At 39.1% G+C, this 23,006-nt stretch overlaps 1 protein-coding gene across 7 annotated transcripts in view; it reads right to left on the bottom strand.

The window, feature by feature from the left end:
* sez6b (seizure related 6 homolog b) overlaps positions 1-23,006 on the bottom strand; it is a 166,916-nt gene that overhangs the window by 20,949 nt on the left and 122,961 nt on the right. For 6 of the 7 annotated variants that reach the window (XM_058414424.1, XM_058414425.1, XM_058414426.1 and 3 more), the window contains exons 5-9: positions 10,607-10,792; positions 7,997-8,165; positions 7,368-7,534; positions 4,312-4,506; positions 3,386-3,524 (exon numbers count right to left, since the gene is read on the bottom strand). In XM_058414424.1, coding sequence (XP_058270407.1) covers positions 3,386-3,524; positions 4,312-4,506; positions 7,368-7,534; positions 7,997-8,165; positions 10,607-10,792 — 856 coding nt within the window. The remainder of the gene's footprint in view (positions 1-3,385; positions 3,525-4,311; positions 4,507-7,367; positions 7,535-7,996; positions 8,166-10,606; positions 10,793-23,006) is intronic. The other variant, XM_058414427.1, reaches the window with a different exon arrangement.

Below are 23,006 nucleotides of genomic sequence, written 5' to 3'. Positions count from 1 at the left end.
CTCTGTTTCTATACCTCTGTAAAGCTGCTTTGAGACAATGTCCATTGTTAAAAGCGCTATACAATAAAAAATGAATAGAATTAAAAAAAATAACCCTCCCCTTTACATCATGCTGCATCATACCAACCTGCTGTTAATTATTTTCCTATAACAACAATATCGTTTTATGTCATGCATACAGTCTGGGGATGATTATGACTCATGATCTATATAACTCTAAAACTGCGCTCGAGCCATAGTGCTTCCCAGCCTTTAAAGGACAAGTAGAATTATTCTGGAAAAGTAAACGAGTCCCTGCAGGGACACAGATAGAAAGCCTCAGGTAAAAGATCTATAATACTGATCCAGTGTCTGAAATGAAGAAATCAGAAAGCAAGAACGAAAGCCGAAGCAGCGTTAGTAATGCCTTCTGGGCAGAGAAGGGAAAGCTGTTAAAAGGGCTCCTGCAGAGACAATCACTAAGTGAACTTGTCCTAAAAGTTCATTGATTAGCACAGACTGAATATCTGTGAGCAACAAAGAAGGAGCTCTCACACATGATACGAGCCTCAGACTGCAAAATGTTCAACGCTCTGCAGCACAAAATTATACCACTACTATACTCTTAGAAAAAAGGGGTTCCTTACAAGGCTCTCACTATAGTTAACTATAATTCTAGATTACTAAAGATATTCTACTCTAAACTACTCTTCTCTGAAAGGCAACTTCTCTGTCGTAGGCTCGCAGAATAAAATAAACAATCACACAGTTGCCTTTTAACTGTTCTTAGCCATTAATTGATTAATTGGCTATAAATAATACACTCTGATTCAACATGATTATGTTTTTTTTTCCACAGTGGAGTTTCACATCACAGTTTTGACTGACAGACTCAGAACAGACGAGCTACGTGTTGAACTGTTATAAGGCGGAGCATAAACGTCTTGCTTCCTATTTCCTACAGATGCAGCGATGGTTCATGCTTAAAAAACTGGAGTCACTGAACTATAGGCAGTTTTTATATAATAATCTGTTTGGCTGTGTTTTGACTGCTCAGTTCTATCTGCTGAAATACATGAGCGGTCTGCTAGTTAATGACCCCTGCTCTCGAGAGACAAAGCAAAGAAATATTTTGTTGTTCTAGACGAATGTTTTTTTTCCTGTAAAACGCATAGGATTTACAACAGCTTTTACTGAACACATTATCAACAAGCTGGACTCTGAATGTTCCACATTGTTTACCTTATTATTTGCAATATTAGGTTTGCACTGCTTTTAAATGAACTATTAAGCCCTCATTTAGAATGAAAATGTTTTTTAAAAGTAAAACAACACCAAGAACAGACTGTACAATGGATATGGCTCACCAGGACCATACATTATAAACCAAACCATACAAGTAATTTACCGTGGCTGCTTTCTTGGTGGTTTTCACAATGGCAGATTAGTCTGAAACAGGGTTTGGTTTGGATGAAAACTTGGCCATGAAAAATCTGTGATATGGACCATGAAGCGCACAATGGTACCAAATCCGAGACTAAATACAGGACCTGGTATGAGTGTAACGTCCAGATGCCCCCGCCCTGTGCGGGGCTTGAACCTGGACCTCCATGGTGCTGTGTGCACCGGCACGCCATGGAGATAGACCCATACGCAGGATTCAACTGAAGTGCTGCGTTATTAACATAAACACGAGACAGGGGAAGACTAACTTAAACACTGAACATGGCACTAATAACATGAAACAATAGCCGACAAAGACAGGTACAAAAGGATCCCTATTTATAGGGCACAACATTAGGGCTAATGGAGAACAGGTGATACGGCGGGAACGAGAACAATAGGATAGGCGTGGCACAAGATACACACAATAAAGCAGGCTCCATAGAGTCACCTGCCAGCCCCCTCTCCAGGCCTGGCAAGTAACTGTCCAGCAGTTCCTGACAGTGAGTTTAGTTTCACTGGAACTGTGCCTCGATTCCTGTGAAAGTGAACGCAACTAGTACTCAAGTCCGAACTTTTATAGGAAGTAGGAAGTAAAGTATCCTAAATGATAACATCATTAGTCTCCACAACACGTGTAGCATGAGTGACAGAGGAATGCTGTAGGAGACAGAAGAGGTGAGACGCCTTACTGCGTGTAATAGCAAGAAAATTAACAACAACAAAAAAGAAAATGGTGCATCATGTTGTGTTCTCCATGCATGTTTGTGTTGAGGTAAAGTAAACACAAATGCACCAGGGATCAATAGAAATAAAGTCTGAAACCAGACCAACTCTGTGATGTATTACTATATTATCCATATCTATTAAATATGCTATGCAATAAATCCTCACTCTGTTTTAAGATCTTATATATAAACATCTGATAATTTAAGACTGAAGCTTTGAAATCCGAAAACACAGGAAGCATAAACTAAAATAGCAACATTATAATGCAACATTTTAACACTGTTATTCAAAATGTTAGTGACTTCATACACCTCCAGCTAATCTAGGGTGAGTCACGGTCCAGGGATCAGGGGAAAGCTAAATCTTATAGGAACTACAAGCCTCCTGGCATTTTTACTGTTCTGCTACACACGCACACACACACACACACACACACACACACAAATCTTAACCTTAAATTATTTACGGCTGTTGCCCTGCATAAAAAAATACACTGTATAATGTACATACTGTATATAAATCAGTTATCTGAATCACACTAAATGTTAAAGGAGTCATATGTAGTAAAATGAAAATGAAGATCTGTTGAATCGTGTATGAATTGTGACTGAGGCTGGGGTCAGTGCTAATTTCAGAGCTGGATAAATGTTAACAGAATGTAGAAATTAGACAGATCTATTACATGCCAACATTCTAATATTATAACTCAGCTTTTAAGGTATGCTTGAAATGACATGAAGAGTACAAGACAAAATGATAAATGACAGCTTTAGTGTGAAAACCACAGCACGTTGCTATAATAATACCTTGAAGGCAAATGCAGAGAGAATGAGGATGAGGAGGAGTTTCTTTCCGCAGGCCATACAGATCTTCAACCAGGACAATACTGCACTCGCCTACTCAACCCCACACTACCTCCTTTTTTCTTTACACACAATAGTCACACTGTTCTACCAGCGATCTGCATTCATATATACATTATTAGATTTTTCCACATACATTTCTTCTCTTTCCCCATGTGTATAGTAAATTTTATCTTTATTGTCATTTTATTGAAATTCTACTCCTAGTATATTGTTATTCTTTATTTTATTCTTTTTTATATACTTTTTTTTAGGATAAAGGATTTCACTACATGTTGTACTGTATGAGTTTCCTTTCCAGGTATAAACCAGCCAACTCTGGGTCAAAAAAGAAACTTCAGCAGTAAGAATGAAATGATTTATTTACGCACACTTGGATGTCCAGCATGATCCGCTTGTCCTCCTCCACATGGATACCCCAGATGCAGTCCTGGCCTTTATCATACGCTTCAGGCCAGTTTGGAGACAGCACCACTCCAGCTGAATCAGTGATCTCCCCACTACACACCGCTGAAATAACACACACACACACACTTTAATTACTCACACATACACCCACATACTGCAAAAGGACATATATCTTCAAAAAAACCCACAAAGAAAATGAAATGTAAAAAAAACCCACATTTTAACGGCTGTTACTGCAAAGGTTAAGGCATTTAAAATTCATCCCGCAATGTCAAGGGTGAGTCTGGGTCCAGGAGCTGGGGGATTAATGTGAGGTGCATCCAGAAGATACTTCCAATAAATTCACCCTTAAACAGACTCAGAAACAGCATGACCTCCAGGTTTTTTTCTTCTTCTATCTTGCCCGCCGTTGGCGTAAAACCGTGCAGAAGCATAATATTTTGAAACAGTAAAGTGGTTGTCTTGACCTGCTGCTGCAGCCTTTTGTGATTAAATCCCTTAAACCCAATTTCCATTGTGAGCTTTGAGCAATGCAACCAAGCATGGGGATCAGATAAGATTGCAGCATTGTGTGTTTGGGCTTTCTGTTTACAATATTTTTTTTTGCCAAATCTCTAACTCTCTATCTCTAGACTCTGGCATTCATGGATAAATTCTGCTGCATTAGAATCAAGTCTGTAGCCAAGTGCACTGGAGGCTTGAACCAGGTGAAATGCACTGAAATAGGTTTCACATTTACAGTGCTGAAAGGATCTGTTCCACTCATTACTGTACGTAACCAGCTTACTTATTGAGTCCAGAACCAATTGCTTATTATTGTGAGCACCATAGCGTCAAATCTAAAGGTGTATGAGAGACACCGACACACACACACACATACTACACAGACCTCGGCAGGCAGGCTCAGTCTCGTTCCACTGTGGGTTTTTGGGGTCCATGCACTCGATGATAACTGAGCCTTGCTCCAGCGTGTATCCGGAATTGCAGCTGAACTCTACCACTGCACCCACGGCATAGGTGTTGTCACTGCTGGTGAAGTTGCCGTACTTGACGAAAGGCTCATAACAATGGCCTGGTGCGAAAGCTGCAAACACATAGCAAGAGAAAACACTTCAGTGCTGACAAATAAATACGGAACATTCTGACATAAAAATTTCCACAATAGAGCGCTTTCAAACTTATTAACTGAATCCAAATCTATATTTTTACATTCAAACAGTACCACATTAAAGTAAAAAATGTTAGCTCTAGCATGTGTAGAACTGAAACCACACTTTTCATTCATTAGACAAAAATAAAGCAACAGACAACTCCAATCCAAATATCCAGAACACACACACTTCTGCAGCAATACAGCTCTGTCCTTCAGCTCAGTTTGCTTTACTTCCTGCATTTGCCTCAGTTTAGGGTGGAATAAATTTGTCAACATAATCAGACCATGCTAAATTTCACTTTTGCATCAAGACCATCTGAGCGAGGTGGTGACGGTTCCAAGTGATCAGTTGTTTTGATCTAAAATTGAGTTCTCGTCTGCCTACAAGAAAGCACAGCAATGGGGATATGCACCGGCTTTCGATTCGAATGGACTAAATCCTGCATATGTTAAAGCACTTTAAGTTTCAGAGCCTGTTCCAAGGTCTTCAATTGCCCTTAGAAAGCAGACTACTAATCACTCTTACCACCAGTTGCTTCTGACAAGCAATATAGCTGTGCCTCATAAATAAAGCGATATTAACAAGCTCACATGAGCCCGCTTGATTTGTTACCGGTGTATTTTCTCATACAGGAATGTGGAGCAGGAAATTAAATGAGCAATTTTTAGAATCCAGACTAGCCTTGATATGCCTCCTGGTAGTGTCTCATTCACTGGCATGCTGGAATAGATCATTCCTCACGCTGTGGGCCTGGCAGGATGTTTTGAATTCAGCTCGACTCGACTCTATAGCACACACAGGTGATTCTGCAAATTACAGCACCATGGTTCAATCTCCGCAGCCTCCACTCTGTCCACATGCATTATTCAGCCTCTGACATCAACAACACGAATGGAATGGATTCATTTTCATCAACTGCTGATAGTTCCTTCCATATTACCAAACTATCAGACTGCCATCATTTAAACTTTCTGTACAGGTCGCTGATATTGGACATGGAAATATGTAGATTGGTTGCTTCCTCTAAACATTACTTGTTGAAATTCTCCCTTAACCACAAATATGCTGGCTGTCCAAATTTTGGTTGGTTGTATTAATCTGTACATTAATTCGCACACAACTCTCACACAACAAAAAATGGAATTTGAGCCTGTTTTGTGGTATCCATGTTCAGCATTGAATTTCTTTTGTCTTGACACACTCCACAGTGTTAGCTAATAGCTTATATGAAAGTAGACACTCTATATTTCTATTTTTTACCTAGCCTACTAGGGGCAATATTTTCACAGAAAAAGTTTAATACAAGCAAACAAACAAAAAATAAATGGTTTGTTTTCTTTCACATAAATGTTTCTGTCTTCAAAATAAATGTTGATATCAAACCCATTTATGCCCCAAGTGCTTAAATATAAGCATCTAAAATTTGTAGGCATTAACTTCAACCACTGTAATTTTGTGTAAGATTATCCCAACAAAGGTAAAAATATCTCACACTGAAAAACAACAGTGTCCAGATTAATATCAGACTTGTGTCGATAAAATAATTCATTTGTTTATACTGATTAAAAATGTCTGATAAGTCGATTGCCATGGTGCTGGTAAAAAGGGTTGACTCTCAGATTTGGGAAATCATACTGAGGGTGCTAAATGACTATTTGCATTGACACCTCCCTGTAATTTGCACCTTTAGGTAGAAATGCCCCAAATTGCACATTCATTTATGGCAGATATGCAAAACAGACAATTTTGTTCAGCTGATGGACCTCCACATTCCTCCACAGATGCTGTTAGTAAACCAGTTTGCAGTTTATTTCACACGTCATCATGTTTGTGCATTCTAAACATATGCATATGCATATTTAACTCACTCAGAGCATTGTGTAATAAAATCTTACATGGATTTGTCCAAAAGTTGTGTAAATAAATGTAACTGTAAGGCATAAAACTAATCTAAATCAGTTACTGGAAATGGATGCTAAATGTCTTACTGATACGTCAATCGTGTTACATGAGAAAGTAAAACATGTCTAGAAGGACCGCTATTTGTGGCCGGCTGATTTTATTTATTCAGTATTTTTATGACTTGGCATTGTTAAAGGTCGCTGCCGAAGTGCATCAGCCAACCGGTGAGAGTGTAATATGATTGTGTTGTGGAAAACAAGATTAAGCTGTTCTGATTGGATGATTGAATGATTCAGGTACTACGATGTGCAGCGTGATAAAAGCAGCTGTACAAATTCAATGAATAAAATGGCTGTAAACACCACTTTCAGCCAAAATCTGGCTATAATGACCATGAGATTTTGCATTTGGCTGCTTTATTTGATTTGCATCTCATTTTCGCTAATGTAGACAGCGTTTCAATAAAAAAAAAAAAAAAAACATTTGCTGTCTTTAAGGACAGACGAGAGAGAACTGGATCTAGTGCAGTGCCAAGAAGATGCTTTTGGAGTGTTAACGCTTGGCCAGTTTCTTAAAGAAAGAATAAAATTACAGGAAAGGATGAAAGATTGAAGTAGCTTGTTCTACAGAACCGTGTCTTCAGGGTCGTCAAGCTAAAGTGCCTAAAGAGACCCTCAAGAGAATGCAGCCAGCTGAAATAAAGCACCGAACAGCAATCAGCTGACTTTTTCAGCCGGGGCAATTACTGCTTCTATTCTAGAAGCTCAAAAGTTTCAAAAAAGTCTGGCCCTACTGAGCACAGTCCTGTATTGTTCAGTCTGAATAGGCTGGCAGTAGCACAGACATCATGATGAGCCTTTGTTATCCAGGAACAAGGTCATATCCTTACCTTCATATCTGATTGCGGCTCCTGTGTTGGTGCCTGAACCGTCGGTGGTGAACTCAATAAAAAGGTATCTAGAAGTGCTGACGATGCCCTCGTTGGGTAAATATTCCACTTCATAAGAATCATAGAGTGTCGTGGAGTCAATGTTGTTCCCGTTTTTGATGAGTAACCTGCAGACAGAGCACACAGCTGATAGAGCGCTTTCTCTGAAACCAAATCGAACAGCAAGGCAGTCTATTCTGCATCATTCTGAGTTTGTCTTGTGGCTGCTGTCTACTTATCATCCTGACTAACTGAGCAGGTGACCTTATTAAAAGTTTATTTATTTAATAGAAAAGATTGAAGAATAAAATTTAATCCACTTAGAGAATCCTCAGACCAGCCTTCAACTGCTGCTACTGCATTACATCAGTGAATTTGATAATATTTTATTATTTACAAACACACACACACACACACACCTCCTCACAGATCCTTGTCCTATAAAGGAGGAGCTAGTGTTCTGAAAAGGCTTGTTCTACTGCCAGTGGTAGAAGATGTAAGGGATAAATTGTATGTTACGTTAGAGCCTAAGTTCATAAAAAAAAAAAGGGTAAGAGCTGAATCTTGAGTGGGCGAGATGATTCACTAACCTGTCATCATCCTCGGCAAGCGCCACCTTCTCAAAGTGAACATGTAGCCGCTGTCCTTCTGGAGCTTCCAGCACCCAGTGGCATGTCAGATTGTTGCTGTAGTTACTGGGGAAACCAGGAGACACGATGCGGCCGAGTGTGGCGTTCTTTATCAGTCCACCGCAGGCTGCTGTTGAAGGGTTTCGAAAGTTACATACTTGATTAATCAAAAATTGTATGGCTGCCTCGAGGGAAACCCTTTAATTTAACAATTCTGACATTCTCTAATATTTCGAAAAGATTTCCTGAGTGATACAAACAGTTAAAGTTGTAGCATTTTAATTTCAGGTTACTTCTAAAAAGAAAAAGGCTGAAAACTGCATTAAAAAAATCCAATCCAATTTCAGTGAAATACACTTTAAAGGCTCAAAGATGTGGCTCCAGATCCACCATGACCCTGCTCTGAATAAAGAGATTACTGAAGAATGAATGAATAAATAAATGAACTTGACTATGTCTATCCTTATACCCGGCTTTATTCATAGCTCACAGTCATTTTTGCAGCCTCTTTATCTACCTAAAGCACCCTTTGCAGAAAGCCAGGACAATTGTAGAACAGTTTTTAATTAAAAATGTTGAAGTATTTTAGGTGGCTCAATTTTGGTAAACCACATGTTTTTTTACTGTTTTCTACGACTCGTGGGTTCAACGTGTTACCCAGACCGCCACATGACTAGCTTACTAACATCAAAACACACCTTTAAACAGCCTGTTCACTGACATACCATGAAGAAATGAAACAAAATTGCAAGACCTGACAGACCAGTGATAGCTCTTTGTAGAAGCAGTAATGATGGTTGGAGAGGGTGTGTGTCACAGCCAATCAGATGAATGTTAGCCAGGCAGGCAGAGCTTGATTAAAGCAGAACTTGAGCATCGCTCCCTGGATGCTTGCTGATCAGTAATCAAGCCAGCTGTGCCACGGTAACATTCAGCACCACCACAGCATTCACCTTAAATGCCACATTCGAGCTCCTTCCCTTTGATCAATAGTGGAAATGAGAAACTTCAGAGCTGTAGCTGCATCTGAGCTGTTCATACAGTCGATGTTGCACCTCCAAACAACTAAATGAGATCCAGCATCAAAACAGGACGCCTTTAGGTAAACCGACCGGTTTAGAATCGAAGAGAGACGAAAAGAAAACTTTCTGTAGCTTTGGAGTTTTCTTTCAAAGACAGATTCTTTATACAGCCTTGTTATTCAGGCGGTTGCCTCGAAGCAAGACAGAGTTGTTAATATTCACCCCTTGCAGGCGCAAGTGGTTAATACAATTACAACCAAAATCAATGATCAAACTCTAATTAACATTAGAGGACAAGGTAGTGAAAGCAAAAGGAGCTGCTCTTCAATCAAGTAAATTACACCTGTGTGGGCAAAATATTTACACTCAGGGCTGAGTGCTGCTGGATGTTAGGGAAAGCACTGAGGGCATTGTATCCGCATGAGCTGAGGTCTTGTGGGTGTTTTGCGGAGAGCCACAAATGGAGACTATAATTGCTACTGAGCACTCACAAGATTGCTCCACAGTGGTGGAAATAAGCATGCACAACAAGACAGCTGTTGAATTGACTGACAGTCCATCTCAGTTAAAAGAAAGGGCTGTTTGAGAAGATAAGGATGTTTATGGTGAAGTGACTATTATATGGTACAGCTTTAGGTTACAAGGCAGATATTTTCAAGGCAGAAATAAATCAGGACCTTGGTATTACAAGGTTTTATCCTAAACTTGAATTTTGGATGAGCACAACATAGGTGGACTTGACCAGTCAGGATCCACATCCTGTTTACACTCTGAATGAGTAGATCAAACTTAGAATGATGGGTTGAAGCGATAGATATTCTACATTTGCTTCATGAAAGATAATTACAGACAAATATTGTACTAACGTTCAGTGTGGTTTTACAATGTATATAAACATTCTGGCACAGCTGCTAGCTAGATGTAATATTCTTACTAAATGGAAACTTCCAATGTAACCAGTGACTTAGCCGAATGTCTCATTCATCCATTTTCTGTCCTACAGAGTCACAGAGAACTTGAAGACTATCTCAGAGGAATTGGATCACAAAGTAGACAAGGTGTCAGCTCATCACAGGCCACAATCACACACACTGCGGACAATTTAGAGATGCAAATCAGCCTAGAGGGAAATCAGCCTGCATGTAGGGTGGAGGCTAGACTTGAACCCTCATCCCCAGACATGCGAGGCAAACTTGATAGCCCCTAAACTACTACAAGCTATGCTTAATAAATGGAACTCTCCAGTGTAACCAGTGACTTGCTTCCTGAGACACATGAAGCTAGCCACCACATCTTTTCATCACAAGCAGCATGCCACATTAGGAGGAAATCTACCCTTTTCCACATACATGAGCTCCCGGACACACATGATTGGCCCTTGCGTATGCACATTGCCACTCTTTGCTCGCTGGCACAGATGGCTGTGACAGCATCTGGGTTTGAGCTTGTGATCTCAGAAAGGTATAGTGAACGCTTTTCTGTTGTGGCAATCGTGAGCCCTATTGATAACAAATTTAAGTGTAAAGTGACCTTGCTGTTTCTCACTCACCGAGACACCTGGGTTCTTTTCCATTCCAGTGTGGAGTTGTAGCATTGAGGCATGTGAGGGTTGAGGGGCCCTGAAGCTGGTAGCCAGTAAAGCAGTAGAAATAAGCTTCTCCACCTGCGTGCAGACTGCTGACCGTTACATCACCGTAGGCTGGCCGCTCAGGGAAATTACAGCTCAGGACAAACGCTGCAGAGAGAACACAGCCAGATCCTTTTAACATTTTAAAGGACTTTGTGCATTTTCTGTAAACACGTCAATCATTAAAATCTTGTTATGGTCTTGCTAAGTCAAAAATCTTTCCAAAATGAAAATTGACCCTGGAAGTCTAATTTAAGTATACAGAACCATGAAGTCAAAGAAAAAACACAGAATGCTGTTTGAAATAATTTCATATTTCTTTGGTACTTTTCTGCAATACATTGTTGTGAAATAAGTCAGTATATTGAGTGGCATGTAAATAACATATCACACATATCTACAAGATGGACTCATTTCTAGCAGAAATGCTTTATGGGACTTTATAATTCCAAGGTTTTAGAATATGAACTATGATGTAGGCTGAAAGTCAAAACTCAATAGCTGAATTGTCCACCACACTCGACCTTGCTCTTTGTTTCCCAGTCAGACACTCATCTCTTTTGTGCATCCTATTTCTCTGTCCTCCAGCCTAGCAAAATGATCCTCCTCTCTCTCTCTCTCTCTCTCTCTCTCTCTCTCTCTCTCTCTCTCTCTCTCTCTCTCCATGAACAAGTGTACCCAGGAAGATAAATACACCCAAATGTTAAGCAATATGTCTCTTCACAGACTAGACATGCTGGGATGCAAGCAGGCAACCCATTAGGCTCCGACGATGATGGATTAGACATGCACTGTCCATAATGGAATAAATGGAGCAATAAAAATAGTGAACACATTCACACTGAACACATAGGTCACAGTACACACACCTAAAACTCTCTGCAATGATGCTAATGGAAAATTGAACAGAGATGAGTGTTTTCTAGTGTGGTTATGGCCATTTTAGATTTTACAAAAGATACTAGGGAAATATATTTCATGAAGTTTTTACATGCAAAGTTGGGAAGTTTGTCTAACTCGCTCCTCACTCACTTACAGCTTAGAATGCCCCCCCCTCTCTCTCCATTAAAAAGTCTCCAGGTACACTAGCACACTAAAATGAAAGACTTAAATGGCAGCAGTAGCTCTGACTGGAGCTACATATGAAAGCAGGTCAAAATTATTAGTTATTCTTAGGCTCACAGAGGGAGCTTTTATGAGTAAGCGCCCAACTTTTTCTTTTTTTTTTCTCCGTCTCAGCCCACATCCCAGTGGACACTGAATTCAGGCTACTCTGGCAGTGACCATTTAACTAACAACTGATTCACATACTTGAATTGTCTGCCTCCTTTCTTTTTACATGGATCTTTCTAGAAATTTCTACTCTGAACATAATTTATTGCTACTGGCTTTATTGTTAGCTGGGAAAATTTGCAGCGGAGATCGGCTATCGATTTTGCTGTTGTGAGATTCACCTAAGCCTTGGGCTGGAAGATATTTAGAGGCTAAAATAGGTCAATAAATCCGACCTTTGACCTGGCTCTGTCATTATCAACCATTTTCCTGGTCTCCAGCTGTAGCTTCTTATACATTAAGTAGGAAGAGATACAGATGCAGTGACTTTTACACTGTGTATTGCAGTCAGTCCTCAGGGATGATCGCAGACTTGCCTCCATCTGTCAGTGCACCCAACACCACACTTTAATTACATTTCAGGATGGTGAGTAAGAGGTAAAAGTGTTGAGTGGTGTTACAGTGCCAGCTCTGTAGCAATGTTATCTTCTCATAGAGGAAATGTATCTTACAAGGAAAGCTGCAGTGACATACTCTATCTCACAAATGTGCCCTGTCTCCGTTTGCTATTCATTGTATGCTTGAGATTGCTCTATAAGAATATCGAACACATGTATTTATATGCTATAACACATAACACCTTATGAAGCCAAAGGTCTGAATAAATCCTACATCATGTATAAGTATAAAAAGTACTTACAGCTATGTGCATAAAACTTTACAAAGCACGAGTACAGCATGTAACCTTGTGATGTAAGGTTCAGAATATTAATTCATTCATTCTTTTCTGTTTACTTAATTTATTCATTTAGCAGATGCTTGTATCCAAAGCAACTTACAAACAAAAAGTACAGTCAAAGTAAGCAGAGGACAATACAAGTCATGCTATCATACAGGATTTTTAATTGAGTGATACAGGGGCAAAGTGCACAGGGTAGAGGTGTAAGTGAATTTTTCTTGTCTTTTTTTTAAATAGTGGAGACAAGTTAGGGGTTAGTTAAATGTTCCCAGAAGAGGTGGGGCTTTAACCCTTTTTTGTTGGTAGTGATAGATTTTGCTGTGATTTTGCTGAGGTTGGAAATTCCTTGTGTTGGTGGGGTGGGGAAGAGTCCGGATCCCCATCCCTCTAGCGTTCCTCAAAAATGTCCCTGTCAAATACTACTGAATGTTATTGTTGACTCAAGTCTTGTTGAAGACTGATGAGCCTCCTAAGAAAGTCTTGGTTTGATAAATCACTGCAATTCTTTTCCTCTACCGAGCTGTTACAGAAGGCTCTGGAGGGGTGGTGTTCTTCAACATCTAAGAAAAAGTCTAACACTGAATACCAGAGACCAAGAACAAAAAACAAGCAAAACACCATGTGGATGTTGTGTAGAAAACAATTCATATCCCAAAGATAGGCTCATCATATTTCAAACCGACTATTTGAGAATAATTTGAGAAAATACACAGCCTTCTTATATAGTCTCTTTCTCTCATATGCTCTTAAAGAGCCTCGCTAGCACTGCTGGGGCATGTGGTGAGGGGGCTGTTCTCCTGCTGGCTAACTAATCGAAGTGCCGAGAGGGGGAGTGCTCTTCTTGCAGAGTCAATGAGGCATTCTAGCACCACCCCAGCCATCCATCCAATTTCTGCTTTATTACTGGCGTATCAGCACAGCGGGGCTGCGTTGTTATAGCATTATCATCTTGCTGCTTCCGTTTCAATTAGACTAATACCGAGGGGCCACTGGAGGCTGACTTTACGAGCTCCGTCTTAAATCATACACGATGCCTCGCAAGAGGGTGGCCTTGCAGCTTTATTGACCATAAAGACCAATTGTTGTGGTGCAGAGATTAGCTGGCAACCAGTTGGACTGCAACAGATGCAATGCTAATGTCCCACATTAGATTCTCTGAAGCAGAGGCTATATGCAGGATAGAAAGAACATGTGATCATGGCCAATTGTGGGTTATAGCTAATGGCCTGCAGGGAGATGGCTGTGTTTCCACGTGTATAATATAGACTTAACAGCAATATTCAACACATAGTACATACAAGTTAGGAGCTTGACTACCTCTTGGGCTTGACAAGTCTCAGCCCAAAACAACAAATAAATTTTCTACAGCTTCTGACACTATGCATTTCGAGCGTAAACACAGAAATTGCCTGGAGAGTACAGAAAGTTCCCGGTCTGCTGGGAAATCGAGGTGAATTCTAAGTCAATTCTGAATGGTAGTGTTGTATGATGTACAACAGAGTAAGTAAGGCTGATCAGGACACTTGAGGTATTCAAATTAAAATAATATTTGTCACGTACACAACCATACACATTACTGTGTGAAATGGCAATTTCTTGCTATATCCACCCATGATATTGGATGCTATTTTATATGCAGATGATTGTATGTTATCAGACCCATTCAGGGCAGATGTGTGTTCATGGACGAAGAATTCATTAGAAGTACACAGGATGAGGAGGTCAGTAACCAGACAATAATCAGGCAAGACTGATAGTAGCCCAAGCTCAGGACTGGATTGTGAAGTGACAGCAGGAAGCATTGCTGCCTCACAGCTCCTGTTCCACAGGTTCCATAGCCCATTGTTCAAGCTATGGTCTGTCCAAACTCCCTCCAGGTTCCCAGGTTTCTTCCTAACTAACTAAAAATATATCAATAGGTTTTTTATACCCATTTGCCCCTAGGTACGACTGAGAGGGCAGATATGTGTGTTCATGGTGCCCAGTGATGGTCTGTCTTATTTCCACTATTCCTGAGATAGACTAATTACTAATGAGTGAATGACAAGATTTTAGAATATTATTCATTTTAAGTGAAAATTCACTATTTTGAGTGAGCAATTAATGAAATTATGCCAGTTGTTTAGATAAATGAATTTCAGAAAGACATGCCCATGGTCTGAAAGATTATCTGATAAAGCTCAAATATCAAAGTAATTATAGTGCTTAATTTTATCTATATAAAGTTTGGTCATTGTGATAAGTGCTGCCTCTTATTAAGATGCTCTTAAGATGAAAATGTCTTCTCCAGTCACCTCTGTGCAAGATGGAAAAAAAAAAACACACAAGACATTACAGGAATGAATTAATTGATTTAATGCTTGTGTGTTTACTGTTGCACAGAAATGTCATTTCCCAGTTTTTCTGTGTATTTACAGATTACATTTATATTTAACCATGACATATTGTGAGACAACAAACTGTCAGACATGCTGGACTGGAATTCTGTTGCTCAGTTGAGCTGATACAGAATAATCAACTTACATTCAAGGACACAATCATACGATAATGTATTAGTATTGGCAAATTCTGCCACCTCATTCAAACCCTCTGTAGTGTCTAAGTCCATAGTTATGTCTGACGTCTGAATATCAATGTCTGCATTTTTGGTATTAATTTTGGTGTGGTGGTAGCTCAAGTGATTAAGGCTCTGGGTTGTTGCTTGAAAGATTTGGGTTTAAACTGCCCCAAGATGCAACCATTGGGCCCCTGAGCAAGGCCCCTCAACCCCCCTACTCCATAAGAGCTGCATCATGGCTGAGTCTGCGCTCTGACCCCAACCCTCCAAGGATGGGATATGCAAAGAAAAAATTTCACTGTGCTATAATGGATATGTGTCAAATAAAGGCTTAACTTAACTTCTCATTATACATACTTAACTCTGTATAGTTGAAATAAATACCGCGCATATTTTCGGCTTAATTTTTTTCTTTAAATCACAGGATATTTAGTTGTCTTACACTACATTAGTTGTTATTAAAATAACTAATCTGTTTCATCAGAATTTCATTACATTTCATTTCTATAAAAGAAAAGTAAAATGTAATCCTTTGCAAGCCCTAATGCTGCACACTGCATGTTTGCCATTATGCTGTGCAGGCTCACTGAAGTGCACTGTCCACTTGCTATCTGTAGATTTGGCCCTGCTGGATTTCTGATAAGCAGAAGTCATCACTGCTGGCTCATTCTGACAAGATGTCTGCAGCAAGTGGAACCATTCCCCTGTTAAATGTCTTGGTTTCTGGTGACTTGGACATGTTCATGCTCCAAAAAATTTGAAGGCCTCTGATAAGCAGGCACTTTTCCCGATTCCGAGTCAGTTTCTGATTTGTGTATGTGTGTGTGTGTGTGTGTGTCAGAGGACAGGATGTGCTATGATGACAGGTTTATATCTATGGGCATCTTCTCTGAGGAGGTATAGCGTGCCATCCCACTAACAGAGATGAATGGTCTATTAAGACTCCTGTATATTACATGACCTGATTAAATATACATCCTCATTTGGGTGAGCTATCAATTATGGAGCGTGAGGGGATTCACTAATGCCGCTTCAGCTCAGGAGATCTCATTGAGGCTGATTGAGTGTGATGGGTTTCGTCTGAGAGGACAATGATGAGTGGGAAATCTCTCTCAACTCAAGACAGCCTTTCATGCCACCTCACATTAACCTCAGTCACTGAGAATTGTGCTACGTGGGAGACTGCCCAGAGCCATGGTACAGAACACAGGCTGAGAGACACTACAGTGCATTAGGAGGCGTATTATCAAGGTGAGCTCCTAGGATTTCTGAGATCATTTTTGCATTTTGACTTTTTATATCTATAAATGTTAATACTCTTCATTAACAAAATTATTTAGTTAGTTAATATGGAAGAATTTCCAACAGGAGTTTTAAGGTATATTTGGAATTATTAACATTAATTAACTACAGAATTATTCTGTTCATTTCTGTCATATTAGAAGAAACACATAGTTATCACTATTATGATTAACTAGATGATGATCCAACATGACACATTTCAAATTAAATGCAAGTAAAATTATGAAGCGTAAGGAAATGTAGAAGATAACCTTATTTCTGTCTCATTTGGACTGGATTAGTTTTACAATTTAGTGGGTAGTAATGTAAATGTTACTGCTCTATCTCTGGGATTGTACTCCTGTGTGAATCTGTCCCATGCAAAGACAACATTGTCTTATACCTACTATAAAATTACCTGTTGAAACCCAAGCAATATAAAAACTGTCCAAAATGACATGTTGGTAAAAATGTGCTTATATCCTCTGAGAAAAGAGGCTGTGCACTTTATCTTCTGTGTAAAGACACTCCAGGAAGTGCTGTTTTTCTCGCCTCTCCTCCTAACACCAAGCTGAAAGCGAGAATTGGTTGAGTTTAAATTACAGAAGGATTGATTATAGCTGTTACAGGCTGATACAGGGTGTGCAATTATAGAAAATTGATCAGTTTCGAGTTGGTGTAATGGTGATGTGTAGTAAACAGATGTTACTACACAACTACCGTAGCAATTTGCCAACAACTGCATATTTTTTACTGATTAAAGAATGTAATCATTTTTATCAATATATATTTAAGGTTAATGCTGTGGAACATGCTTCTGTTATAACCTATGATTTAACAGATAAACACCTACCTCACTAGCTTTTTCTCTTTTTTTTCTTGAGGCAATAAGAAAGAAAATGCAGGGCAGTCAAACACCTAAGGAAACAGCTTTACCTCTGCCTGCAACACAGCACTCTTTGTGTCAATAAACATAAAAAGGTTCCTGATAGAAAGCACTTTAATATAAACTGGCTGCCATTATTGTCAGAGAAATCAACACCTTCTGACCAATTTGTGATTGATGATTCAAGAGTGTGTGACCACAACCACAAGCCCTGCAACAAGTGGTGGGAATAAAGGTCAAAACAAACACTTTGCAATAATACGAGGTGTAAAGAAACAAGATAATTCAATTTCTTACAACCATGTGTACATTCTGAGGACACTGCGGTCTCTAGGATTTGCATAGTGATTGGTTTTCCTGTATGAATTAATATTTTGTTTGTCCAGATGGCTTCTAGAAACGATTTAAAAGACATAGAGAAATGTCTGGACATCTTTCTCTAGCCATATGAACTAGTACATTAGGTTCTATTGAAAAAGTGCAATCATAAACATCTCAATCACAAACAATCAGAAACATTGGATGGACATTTCCTAGCACTTATATGTAGCTTCCGAATCCATTTACAGCACTGAAGGACACATCCACTGTACTGCAGACTGTGAAACAGAGTGGCAAAAATCCAAACGCTTATAAAATACCATACCATTGAAAAGGGTTTGACTTGAAGAAACAGAGAAATTCCACACTGTCAGATTTCAGTGTTTACTTCTGAAAAGATAAATATGCACTAGAGGTGTAATGATACAACATATATATGTAGCTCACTGTATCATTCAATACAAGGCTTTGGATCTTTGGTGTTTGGAACAAATCAAAGTAGCTATTCGTCATAAAATACAACCTATATTACATGAGATGCTTATTCAACTCTATTCATGTAAAAAAAAAAAAAAGGTCTGGTGTATGGCAGCACTTTTGCCTTTGCTTTTAAGGTACACTTGAAGGACACTGTGTCACATTTAAGCAACCTTCACATTCACATCTGAATGGATCATGTAATCATTCATTATTAACACAGTGCTTGTGCTGGTCATTTGGAACAGTTCTAACATACAGAATATTAGCATAACATGATGCTATAATGCAAAACATGCTTCTATGATTTAACAGATAAGCACCTCCCTTACTAGCTATTTTTCTCTCTTCTTTCTTGAGGCAATAAGAAAAAAAAAATATGCAGGGCAGTCAAACACCTAAAGAAACAGCTTTAACGTCAATTTCATTACAGAAAGCACCAAAATATAAACCTGCTGCTTACTGTCAGAGAAATCAACACCTTCTGACCAGCTGTAATTGATGATTCAAGACTGTGTGACCACAACAACAAGCCCTGCAACAAGTGGTGAGAATAAAACAGAATTCATAACCTATGATGGAGGTCAGTTAGAAATCGTACATCAACTCTAACTTGTTCCCATGGAAATTACACCAACCCACACCTTTTCCATTCGCAAGTGTCAAAACACGAGGACAATAAAAAAATCCTTCGCTTCATTAAACATGCTGCTTGCTGTCACTTTTTTCTTTTCATGGGATTGCTGAACTATAATTCAAGTCATCTAAACGTTTCGCTCCAGCACACCTCCATAAATCAGTGACAGCAAATATAATTTCATCAAAGCAAATAAGCTGGCAGCGGTGTGCCACTGTTAACCATCGTTCAGCTCTGTTTTTCATACAGTCCTGCTAATGATCTGAGGGTGAAGAGAGGGGTCAATAAATGACAAAACAATAGAGTGCCACAGCATGGCCTAGCATCCCTGCAGAACAAGAACCATTAACAAGACACAGGAAAAAATAACAACATGAGCAGTTCAACTCGCCTCAGCTCTGAATAACACAAAATGACTCAAATGGACAGGTGGATGTGTGGGCTTTCTTTTTCTGCCAATGTGATGTCTAAACTGAGGCAGTTAGAGATGAGGTGTTCTTGGACTGCAGATAGCTTGTTGCTGTCTCTCTGATGCTGAAAAGCAAAGTCCAGTCCATGTGATAACACAGCCCCTTCCCTGACCACTTACTACAGACCCTATAATTTACAGCTCCAAATGAGTTGCTAGGTCCTATTTATACTTCTGCGTCTCAGTATGTCTGCAGCCACATCCTGGAGTCGTGTGTGGATGCTTTTCAGAGTTGTCCTTCTTTCAAATAATGGCATTGCATGCTCTAGGGAGCAGTGTGACATGTAACAAAATCACAATGTACAGAAAAGAGGTAGTAGCTTAACTGTAGTAGGGGGAATGGAAATAAAGGACTGGAAGTGAACAAGCAATGTTTTTTTGAGAATAATTTGTGGCAACATTGCTCTTACACACATATGTCTTTCACTGGCTGTTTTTCCTTTAACAAAAAAGGGGAATGCTTACATTTTTAATTGTGTTCAGAAATAAAAGAACATCGGCACAAACTGATATGAGCTCTACTTAATAATTAGCATTGCTCTAAGTGTCTGTTTGTTATTTTTTTCCAATTGAGTAGAGCATGAATTGTCCTATTGCTGTCTTTTGGCTCGCATATTTGTGTTAATGTTCAGCTAAAGGAACATGACACAATGCAAAAATAGTTTGTGCCAGAAGCAAATTCCATTTTTTGGGGGGGAGATTACATTGTCCTTCCTCATTCAAGTTAACTGTTTTGTTTTTCACCAGACAAAATTGTTCACATTCGTGATGAACTCCTCTTGACTTACAATCTGTCTGATTCTTGCATTCATTAAAACACAGTAGAGCTCAGTGTTTAAAAGACTAATATCATCATTAGGAAATATTACTGGCGAGTAGAAACAGGAATAACTGCTGGAATAGTAAAGAATAAACATATATGGTTCCGGTTTTAAAGGCATACAGCTCACAGATACCTCACCCAGGTACCTCTAGATCCACTTACCCATAATCCCTTTCTTTGCATTGCAACATGTATACACAAATATTTCAGCACTCAAGTCATTATTGGATATTGTCTATACAGAAGCCAATAGATTTTTAAAACTCCTTGCTATTAATTTTTCTGAACTGGTGTCAAACACCACCTTCTCCTCATTACCACAGCCACCCTGACAGATTGTCTCTTTGTACTGGATAAGCAGGTGGTCGTCTCTGTCACTTGTTCACTGTAAATGCTCCCGATCTCTCCCGCAAATCCCACCAGTTTAATTATGGCCGCTTTAATTATGTTCATGCGGCTCCACATTTATTAGAAACCGATGTGCTCAGAAATTAACGGAGGAAAAAAAAATCAACACTGCACACTCTGTCAAAGGAAGGAAATTATGAAAATGGTAATGACCTATTAATAATCCATTTGCATTAATAGCTTAGATACATAGTGCACAGTACCTTGTAATAGGATTCCAACAAGTCTGTGTTTGGTAAAAAGGCCATTTATTCATCTTATACTAGCGATTAGTCTTATTTAATTGAAACCAAACAGGCTTCTCTAAGAATGAATACACTGTAAATCTTGTGTGTAGATTTACATAAAAAGACAAAGTATAGTGGGATATCTTACATTTAAGGCCGTAAATATCTGCAATGTGTTTTTTTGCCCTTTATTTTGGTGACTATTTTAGGCGAACACAAAACTTCTTTAAGTTTAAGTCTATATGCTAGTAAAAAACTTTGATTAGCTAAGGCACTGAAATTTGGTCTTTTAGGTCATATAATAGTTGAGGTGTTTCAGTTGTTAAGGCTTCGTGATGATGAGAAGGTGATGAGTTCAAATCCAGCCAAGCTGCCATAGTTGAGTCCTTGAGCAAGACCCTTGACCCTTCATCTGCTCAGTTGTAGCCTGTATCAGATTGCTTTGGATAAGAGCTTTTTTTTTACTTTTGGATATTTTAATAGTGCATGTTTTAGTTTATATTATAATTATATCTAAAAAGTATTTACAGTAAATGCACTTAGCCCCCAGCAGGTTACTGTTAAGGTTATAGATCTGTGTAGGTTATAGATTTACAGTGTATTACTGAAACTAAGAGTGATTAGAGTGAGTATCACTACTTAAAGTACAGAAATTATTTGTAAATATAATACTATAACACATTTGACAGTAAACTTTACAGTGTAGGTTGTTTAGACTTATTTAGATTAATGTCACAAACAGCCAAATCTCCCAGAATCTGTAATAACATCCGTTTCTAACTACAACCTCTCCAGTTCACCACAAATCTCCCTTATTTCACCAGGTACACACTTCACCTCTCAGTATAAAGGAACTTTAATTCTCTCAGTTCATGGCTTGTTTATGACACTTTGTCTCTCATTAGTAATCCTTGGTATTTTTGTATTCTGGTTTTATTGCATGTGCATGATTTTCCCCCTTACCCTTTGGTATTTGCGCTCTGGTTTACCACGGTTTCCTAGTCATTTACTCTCTGCTTGTTATAGGTTTTTTTAACCTTTATTTTCCTTCACCAGCCCCTTTGTCTCATGCAAATTTAGCTAATAAAACATGTTGTTTATATTAACCTGCAGTAATTTCCTCTAGTCTCGTCAAAACATGACAATTAACGTCTGTGCTTCTGTGTTATAGTAAAACATGTGCTTTTAAACGACTGCTACAAATGACCATGAGGTGAGTATGAGGTTGTAGCCTCGATCTTGTGGTCTCGGAGACATATATTAAAACTGAAGACTGATCTTGGGCTTTTTTCCCCAAGATCGTGGGGGTTGTAGTAGGTTGTGTAAGGAAAGGATTCAGTTGTTGAAAACAAAACTGTATGTCTGGTTTTGGATATAAGTCAGAGACTGTGTTTCCTGGATAGTGGAAGGACTTTGAGATAGCTTCAGATATCCTGGCAGTGTCCCAGTGTGCCCCTCTTACTTCACTTAAACTCCAAACAACGTTCCTCCTGACTCATTACTGTCTCTCCACCTTGCCTTACATTAGCACAGTAGAGTAATGTATCTGTACATCACAGTGATAGGAATTTTACCCTCGGTATTATAGGCAATACTACTCACTATACTGGGATGTGGATCCATTAAAAAAATTCTGCCATTTTGTGCAACATAAACAACTGAGAGGGTTATTGCATTCAGTAATGGTGCACAGTGATGTTCCGAATTCAATGGAATATTTTGAGCTGTAGATCAATTCTCATGGAAGAGCTGCAGAGAGGCAATTACTGAGAAAGCACAGTGAACTTTTGAACAGTACCATATGTTCCTGGAGATAGGATTCACACGCCGAACCCAATGTCAAACATTGTTCACAATTGGTCACAAAGGAATCTGCAATGCAGGGACTATTTTACTCTGAAAAAAATATCCATCAGTCTCAAAAGTCTCTGTGTATGTGACAAGGTTGTGTTTCTACAGGACTCCCTCATGAAGCATTTTATGCCTCTTCAACCCTAGCACAGAATCATATGACCTCATCATTAAACACATCTGCTAACATACACCCTGGGCCACAACCACTCATTAACGTAATTATAGTGGTTCTGCATCATTACTGTCACTCATGCTTCTGATGGAGCAGTCTGCTGCTGTCAGTAGGAAACAATAATGGACATAACCTTGGCAACCCTTTGGACTGCAGTGAAAATGGGTAGTTTATATGAAGTTACAGTTAAACACTTGTT

The sequence above is a fragment of the Hemibagrus wyckioides genome, linkage group LG17 (assembly GCF_019097595.1).
Source record: "Hemibagrus wyckioides isolate EC202008001 linkage group LG17, SWU_Hwy_1.0, whole genome shotgun sequence".
Lineage (NCBI taxonomy): Eukaryota > Metazoa > Chordata > Actinopteri > Siluriformes > Bagridae > Hemibagrus > Hemibagrus wyckioides.
The sequence above is the reverse complement of the archived record's forward strand: the minus strand, read 5'-3'. Positions and strand labels throughout refer to the sequence as shown.